Genomic DNA, 8023 nt, shown 5'->3' on the forward strand with positions numbered 1-8023 from the left:
CGCGGGCCGGGCCTGTTGGCAGGGTGGGAGGGTCCAGCGCGCGGGGCGAGTCACTGGCAGGGCTAGCAGGTGCCCTCCAGCCAAAGGCGGCGGTTGGTCCCCCACCCGACACCCCACAGACGCTCACACACACGGGCAGTGGAGCAGGCTTGGCTTTATTCTGCGCCTCGGCGGGCGGGGTCGGCGGGCGGAGACCGGGCGCTGAGGGCCGGGGCCGCGGCCGGGGCCGGGGCGTGGCGGCTCAGCAGGTCACTCAGCATCTCCTCGCACATGGCGAGGCACCGCGGCACGTGGAAGCAGCCTGCGAGGAGAGGCGGGACGGCGGGTTGGGAGGGCCGTGGGCAGCCGAGTGCCTCGAGTCCCTGGGCCCCGCCCTTTCCCCCCACTCACCTTTGAAAGGACCCCCCTTGATGGTGAGGGCGATCTTCCCTTCTCGGTTCAGGTAGCCAAACCATTCCCCGTACTCGGGATCGCGAAACTGCAATAACAATGAGGCAGAGACAGGCAGCGCCTGCAGGAACCGCCCAGATGCCACAGGCCTGGGAAAGGGGCGTTCACCGGTCCCACTAAACCGCTACCTCGGGGTCAGAGCCCGGGCTGACCCCCGGCTCCAGAATCAGTGCTCTTAAATGAGGTCCCGCCTCCTGGACAAATATGAAAGCAAGGGGCTTTTCCTTTTCCTTTTCCTTCGGGGGGGGGGGTGGAGTTTTGAGTCTGCAGCTAGTTACCCCACTTGGGGAAGGGGCCGCAGGCTGTGAGATGAAACCTTGCAAGATGGAATTTAAAACAAAAACAAAAACCCTGCTTGGGACCACTGAGCTTGCGCTCTAGAGCCCGTGCGCCACAAATACCGAAGCCCGCGCACCTAGAGCCCGGTGCTCCGCAACAAGAGAAGCTACCAACCGCAGTGAGAAGCCCGCGCGCAGCAATGAAAACCCAGCGCAGCCAAAAGTAAATAAATATAATTTTTAAAAAACAATGTGAAAAGAAACGGAACCCTGAGGAAGTGCTGACCTGCCATGTAACTTTGTAGCTAGTTATTCCTTTGGAGCTCCTGTTCCCTGCTTCAGAGGACTGTCTTGCAGTGGATGAGATTGTAGATAGCCATTGTAGATATCCCGTACAGAGGTCTGACTTCTCCCTTGCTCACCACAGGTCCCAAACACATCTCCCCCTCCCTCGGAGCCACCTGAAGCCTGCCCCTGCCCAGCAGCTCTGTTGACCCTTTCCAAATTCCTCGCTTCTCTCCTGCCCAGTTCCTTCCAGATGCTCCAGGATAGACCTCAGAGCCCTGGCCTAGGCCCTTCCTCCCCAGATAGAGACCTGAGTGGAACCCCTTCTCAGAAGGACCATAGAAGAAATCAGTGACTTTGAAGTCCACTACCAAAAATGTCTTTTTAAATGGGGACCTGTGAGTAGCTGTTTAAATTCTTCGTAGGGGGCGCAAACTAGCTCTGTATCTGTTCATTCTATCTTTCCAGCATTACTCATGTCCTTACTTATTATTCGACTACTGGATATGACACGGGAAGATAACAAAGGATTTGACGGTTTTCCTGTCCAGCCTTTCCATGGACGTCTGAATTTTTGCTTTCCGTATTGTTATGACGATTAGCGCATAGTGAATTACCTGTTGTTTATAACTTCTGTGATTGTTCAATACAATCTCTCTTTCTTGAAAATGTATTCCTTAAATTTCACTTTATGCAGTTAAGAACGATCACCTCGAACACATGTTCTCTATGAATGCCTTCAATATTAACGTATATCGCCTCTGGTCCTGTGGCTCCCGTGTTTGGAAGCAGTGACGAGCGTGTGCAGTGCTTGGAGATGCCTCTCTAACCACAGCATAACACGAACACATTTGGAATTTCTACTGGTGACAAAGTCGGACACTGCTAATACTGTGGTTCACTGCTTTCATTCATGATGGACGTGAATGCTGGATTTCAGTTAGCGGTTAGTGCAAATAAAGATGGAATTTTCTCTCAGGTTTCAAAGCCCACAGACCTCAGAATAAGACCCCCCTGTTGTAATGCCTCCCGTACTGGGGGTTTACTAATGGAGTGAGTCGTGGCTTTAGAAACACGTCGGGAATCTTCCTTCCTTCCCCGTCAGGCTCAGCACCCGAGGTGCCCGTGGGCAGCAGCTGGCACAGCTCATCACTCTGCTCACGGCACTCGGGCCTCTGCGGGGCGGGGGCGGCTGGCTTCCTTCCTACCTCGCAGCTGATTCTCGTCTCCTTTGCTGGGCCTGCCTATTCCCTCGTCTCCTTTACTTCTGTACTCCAAGCTTACCTTACCTCACGTGGCCAGCCCACACCTCTCCCGCTCGACCACATTCTGACCCCTGAGCCGCTGCAGCTCCCACCCCGGGCCAGGCCCCCACTCACTAGCCAGGATGACAGCCACAGCCCGGTCTCCCTGCCTTCGCCTAGTGCCCTATGGCCTCCCCTCCTGAAGCCCCAGCTTTTTTCCTTCCCACTAGCCGCCCAGCCCCCTGACCTTGCTTTATTTCCCAGAGCTCTCATCACCATCTATGTTTGCTGGTTTACTTGTCTGTGGTCGGTCCCACCAGCACCAAATGTGAGCTCCAGTGGGGCAGGGGCCACTCTCTTGACTGAACAGAGGGCGCCCCGGCCGGGACTTCCAGGAACTCTCAGACCTACTGAGGGAACACGTCCGGCGAGGGGGGGAAGGAGGGGGTGTGCCGCGCCTGCGGTCTCCTCCACGGCGCCGCGGAGGCCAGGAAGCAGCACTTACCTGGCGGAAAGTGTACTCGGCCACCTGGTGGAAGATGTTCAGCAAGGCGGAGTCCCCGCTCTCACTGTAGCCCATGAGGAAGGCGATCATGGCTTCGCTGTGCGGCCACCAGAGCTTCATGGCCCACTCCAGCTGAGAGCAGAGCGGAGGCAGGCATCTGAGAGCCCTGGACCCCACTCCACCACCCCTCTCAGCAGGAGAGTCACCCCCATCTGTCGGGCCCTGGCTCAGACTCCATCTGGCCCAAGCTCTTGGAGCTTAACCACGGGACGAACGTCTCTGGGGGCCTTAACCGCCCATCAGATCGCGACTAGCTTCCCGAGCCAGATGTAGCCCAAGTGGCCCCTCCCAAAGGGCAGGGCTGGGGTGGGTGCCCCTTGAGCCCTGGAATCGAAACCCCGGCTGCTCCCACTGCTGATGCCTCAGGGTCACTCAGAGAGCCTTTCCAAGACGAAGGGCCATGTGTCTCCCCGTGGGCATGGCCTGCGCTCCCTCACGGCCTCCCTGTGCATGTGAGCTTGAGGGCCACCAGCACAGGAGTCGAGCTTCCCACTGGGGTCACACTGGGCAGGTTCACTCCTCCGAGCCCCGGGTCCCCCTTCTCTGAAATGGGTGGTGACAGCACGCACCACCCTGGGCAGAAAGCCTTCGACAGGCTAGTAACCACGTAGCCCTGGGTACATTCCCACCTGGGTGGGGCACAGGCCGTCAGCATCCTGGAAGTAGAAGAGGCCTCCATGGTCGGGATCCCATCCAGAGCGGAAGGGCAGCAATAGGAACTTGTCGATAACGTGGGCTCGAAGTTTGGGGTCACCTCTCCGGGTGGCGTGACGGAGCAGGAACCAGCCAGCTTCCAGCGCGTGGCCTGGTGAGGGCTCGGGTAAGGCAGGCCGCGTGTCCTCCCCCAGGCGGGGGTCTCAAGCGCTGTGCTGACCGCTGACTCCCTTCCTCTCTGCCCCACTGTGGGGCCTGCTTTGAGCCCCCCAGCCCTGCCGGTCTGCCCCAGAGCCACCCTCCTGCTGCTGACACGCCAGCGTGGGAGGCCCGTCCCTCCTCCCCTGCCTGGTCCTCGGCGCGCTGAGGGCGGAGGGAGGAGGGCACTCCCCGCATCTGGAGTCCAGAGCCAAGGCTGAGCGCCCCCCTCCTCCCGGGCCGCCCCCCAGCCCACCCTGCCCCTCACCTGGGTTCTGGTGTCTCCCCAGGCAGCCAGAAAGCCCCTCGCCATCCTCTGACACGTTCTCCAGCACAGCCTGCCCACCCCTCTGCCGAGGGGGGAGTAGAAGGTAGCTTGGCCTTCAGCACCCCCTGCCCCCCGCCCCATCATCCAACAAGAAAGACGCGCCCTCCCACCCCCCTCCCTCCTGATCTGCAGGCTTGGGTGGCCTCGCTCAGAGGGGCTTTGGAGGAGGAGCCGATTCACTCCCAAGGGTCTGGACCTGTCCTAACCCTTGCTTTGGGCCTGGGCCCCTGATGTGGGGAGGGTAAGGCACTGAGCGGAGGCTGAGACCGGGGGGACTGGGCTGTGCAGAGGCCTGGGACGAAGTTGAGTCTGGCCAGGCTTCCTGCTCCCTGACGTGCCTGGGGCTCTGGCACCCACCCCGGCTCCCCCGGGACCCTCCTTCCCTTCCCGAGGGTTCTGGGCCGCACCTCGCCCCATCTCCCCCATCTGTAAAGGGAGCCATCGGGGCCCGGCTCCGGGGGCGGGTGCGGGCGGAGGAGGCGCCCCGGGGGTGGGGCGTAGGGGGTCGCCCTGCCCCCCAAGCTCCCCAGGCCCTGTCTGGCGGCCGCCGTCCGCCTGCTGCCCTGCCCCCACCTGCACGTGCCGCAGAATCCTCCGAGCGCACCAGTCCCCCAGCTCCGCGTAGCTGCCGGCCAGCTCGTCGTCGGCCTCCCCGAGCTGCTCCACCAGGCTGAGCAGCATCATGGGCACCGCCATGGACTCCGCGGCCGGGGCCCCAGGGAGCTGGGGCCGGCCCAGCCCAGAGGGGTCCTCCCGCACCCAGTGCACGATCTGATCCATCATCTCCACCGCTTCGCTCTGGCGAGGGGTGAGGGGAGGCCCAGGCTGAGGCTGCACCGCATCCAGCCTGGTCCCCCAGGTGCTGACCTGCTGGGTCCCCAGCCCTGGGGTGGGAGAACCCTGTGCTCCCAGCCACTCATAGGACACCTTCACCAAGGCCTGCTCTGGGCCTGGCCCCTGGCTGGGGGCTAGGGCTCCCACTCTGGGGGCGTAGACCCATTCCCAGACAGTGAGGTCACGTTTGAAAGCAAGAGGGGGCCCAGGGAGGAGGGAGCGGCCCTCTCCCGTCCAGGGCAGGGCACACGGATTGATCCCTGTGAAACTGAGCAGGACCCTGCAGAGCCTTCTGGGGGGTAGACTCCCTGTGTCCCTTGCCTCTTGTCTGTAGAAAAGCTTTAGCCTCCGAGGCCTTCCCCGAGTTCCAAAGAGCAAATATAATCATAGAAGTGAGAAAATGCAGAAGCAGAGGAAAACAGATAAGCAACACAAAATAATAATAGTTTAGCCGTAAGAGAAAGTCATGGACCTTTAGTTGCTCCTCAAGGGCTATAGATCATACCCTGGGTCATATCCCTGAGTTGTTTCGCAGATACTAAGACCCCCACCGGGCGGAAGAAGGTAAGGGCATGCTGACCACCGGCGTGTAGACCCCAGACCACTGGAACCAGAAGGCTGATGATGTTGGCTCCCTCCCGAAATACCACCTGGTTACCTCACCACCAACCAGTCAGAAGAACGTCCATAAGCTGATCAGGTATCCCGCCACCCCCTCCCTCACCTTGCCTTTAAAAGCCCTTCCCCCAAAGCCATCAGGGTGTTCGGGTCTTTTGAGCATATGAGCTGCCCATTCTCCTTGCTTAGCCCCAGGCTGGGCGTCTTGCAATAAATACTGCACTTTCTGCCAAGGAAACTGCACCGAACAACCAAGTAAACTGAATGACTTAGCCAGTTGATGTTAGCCAGCCTCAGTTGTTGGCACCCCAATGCTGCCAAAATGGACATATAAATGGAGGAGTCATGATGGTGACTATGCATGGGCTCAACATCATGGACTCACCAAGGCTGATCTAGCTACTGCTGTTGTAAATGTCCAGCTTTCCTAAAAAATAAAAAAAAAGCCCTTCCCCGGAAGCCATCGGGGAGTTGGGGTCTTTTGAGCAAGACCTGCCCTTTCTCCTTGCTTGGAGGCTTGCAATAAACCCTGCACTTTGCTTCACCTGTAGACGCACAGTGACAGTACAGTGCAACAAGGCGGGGGGGGGGGGGGGGTGTGTGTGTTACCAGCAGCCCTGGGCTGTGGGGGCCCAGAGTAAGGACTGACGGTGACGACAGACCCGGCCCTGCACACAGGACCCAGGGAGGGGCTCGCATGCTGAATGGGAATGCTCTGGCAGCCATGCCCAGGACAGGCGAGGGCACGGAGACACGCAGGGCAGCCTTCCTCCCATGCACCTGGTACTGCGCGTCCCCTGTCACCCTCCACAGCTCGTTCATGGCCATGGTGTAGAAACACTCGCTGAAGATGGTCCGCTGCACCTTGACCGGGCGGCCGTCCCTCGTCAGCACAAAGGCACACTTCTTTGCAGGAGGTGCCACTCGGGCATAACGCAGCAAAAATTCGCCACCTGCTGGTCGGGAAGGTGGCCTGCTAGAATTTGGGTGAGGATGCCACCGCCTCCCCCTTCCTCCCTACCTGCGAGCATACCGGGCCCTTTGCTGCTTCTAGACCCCTCTAAGAACTAGGCACCTAGGAGCACGTGTGCTACAGAGTGACTTGGAGCGGCCTCTGGGGAGATGGGGACACGGAGGGGGCACCTGCTTTAGCTGCATTCAGAAGCTCAGGGCGGCGGAAGCGCTCAAGCTTGCGGTACAGGCGACAATACATCCACACCTGTGGGGGAGTGGAGGAAACATGGCTTAAGTGGGGAGCGGCCCAGTCCTCGGGGCCGGGATGACGGCAAGCCTCAGGTGCCCCTGTCGTACCTGCCTCCCCTGCAGCCAGACGTACTTGAGGTCGTCATACACCTGCCCATCACGGCCAAGGCACGTGAAGAAGCCCCTGTGGGCCACACGCAGCGTTAGCCAAGCGGGGGCGGGGGCGGGGCGGGAGCCCAGCAGGCCTGAGTCAGCTGAGCGAGGTGGGGACTCGGCAAGGGCAGGGACCCTGAGCAGGGCGAGGCGCACCCGTGCTCCTGGTCGTGGGAGTGCTCCATCCAGAAAGCCACCACGACGTCCAGCTCGTGCTCCACCCGCTCCTTCCAGGCCTGCAGGGTCTCTCTCTCCTTCTCCATGTCCTGGGAAACTTGCACTTGGAGGCACGGCTCGCCCTCAGACCTCCCACCTTTCCGGGTCCCGGCCTCCTCAGGGGGCCCCTTGGTGCCCCAGCTCACCCCAGGCTCGAGTGGACCCAGCCCTGTGCGGGTCTGCCCTCCAGACCCAGACCAGCCCCGGGACTGACCCCGCCGCCCTGGGGCGCCTCCAGGACAAGCCCTCCTCCCCCCCCCGGGTCCCACACCACTGGCCTGCCGCACTCGGAGACTCCCGCTCGCGCCCCCCTCTCCTCCAGGAAGCCGCTCGGAGCCGAGCTGGTCGCGGTCGCGTGACTGTCACTCAGCTGACCCAGCCTAGCCCCACCCACCCCTCCTCCCCGGGGTTCCGCCCGGGCCTGGGGGCAGAGCCCGCAGCGGGGGCGGGGCTTGGCCGGCTTGCGACTCCACCCCGGCCTCCGGCTGCGCCCCGACTCTTGGTCCACCCCACCTTTGGGCGGCAGAGTCCCGCGGAGCCCCTCTGCTGGGCAGCCTCCGCTCAAGATCCTCCCGGTGGGAAGTGCTGGGTGAGCTGGCAGGAGGAAGGTCCGGGACAGGGGGCCGGGGCGGGGCGGGGCGGGTGTCCAGCAGGGGGCTGGACAGGGCGGGGCGCGGGCCCAGGTGCAGCAGGAGAGAGCAGCTGGAACTGGCTGAACGCCTCGACTCCTCTGACCTGGGCCCCACAGGGGGGCAAGTCCTCTCTGATGAACCAGCCCCTCAGCACCTGACCTGTTCGCCCCAGTGACGGCAGCTCGAAGGCCAGGCAAGAGGGGGCATCCTGGACCCTCTCCCCCGTCACACCCCCGAGTTCCCCAGGCGTATCTTCCAGCACCCGTATCTGATTTTCACTTCACGGCTCTGTGACTGTCTGATTAGGTCAGGTGCTCTGAGGAAGGCTGGCCGAACTGTCGCCTGCTTGCCCAGCCAACGGAAGA

The 8023-nt window shown here is 61.5% G+C and overlaps 1 protein-coding gene across 2 annotated transcripts; it reads right to left on the reverse strand.

Moving 5' to 3' along the window:
- Positions 1-144: 144 nt before the first annotated feature.
- RENBP (renin binding protein) lies at positions 145-7360 on the reverse strand. 2 transcript variants are annotated; one of them, XM_007456661.1, is made up of 11 exons: positions 7305-7360; positions 6967-7076; positions 6766-6841; positions 6598-6673; positions 6235-6407; positions 4576-4800; positions 3943-4024; positions 3452-3627; positions 2763-2894; positions 391-478; positions 145-301 (listed from the first exon to the last, which is right to left on the reverse strand). In XM_007456661.1, the coding sequence occupies exons 2-11, from the start codon at positions 7071-7073 to the stop codon at positions 156-158; spliced, it is 1281 nt and encodes a 426-aa protein (XP_007456723.1). In that variant the 5' UTR covers positions 7074-7076; positions 7305-7360; the 3' UTR covers positions 145-155. The 2 variants fall into 2 exon arrangements, with proteins under 2 accessions (XP_007456723.1, XP_007456724.1); XM_007456662.1 differs by lacking the exon at positions 7305-7360 and having other exon boundaries at positions 6967-7082.
- Between the last annotated feature and the right edge of the window lie 663 nt (positions 7361-8023).

The sequence above is a fragment of the Lipotes vexillifer genome, unplaced genomic scaffold (assembly GCF_000442215.2).
Source record: "Lipotes vexillifer unplaced genomic scaffold, Lipotes_vexillifer_v1.1 scaffold899, whole genome shotgun sequence".
NCBI lineage: Eukaryota > Metazoa > Chordata > Mammalia > Artiodactyla > Lipotidae > Lipotes > Lipotes vexillifer.

What these genes read in the sequence shown, in the direction of transcription:
- RENBP (XM_007456661.1), bottom strand. Translation starts at nt 7,073, where the DNA reads ATGGAGAAGGAGAGAGAGACCCTGCAGGCCTGGAAGGAGCGGGTGGAG. An exon ending in CAGGGGACGCGCAGTACCAG is followed by an intron (nt 4,801 to 6,234) that starts GTGCATGGGAGG and finishes ACCCCTCGCCAG; the next exon opens with AGCGAAGCGGTGGAGATGAT. An exon ending in GGATTCTGCGGCACGTGCAG is followed by an intron (nt 4,025 to 4,575) that starts GTGGGGGCAGGG and finishes CCCCCTCGGCAG; the next exon opens with AGGGGTGGGCAGGCTGTGCT.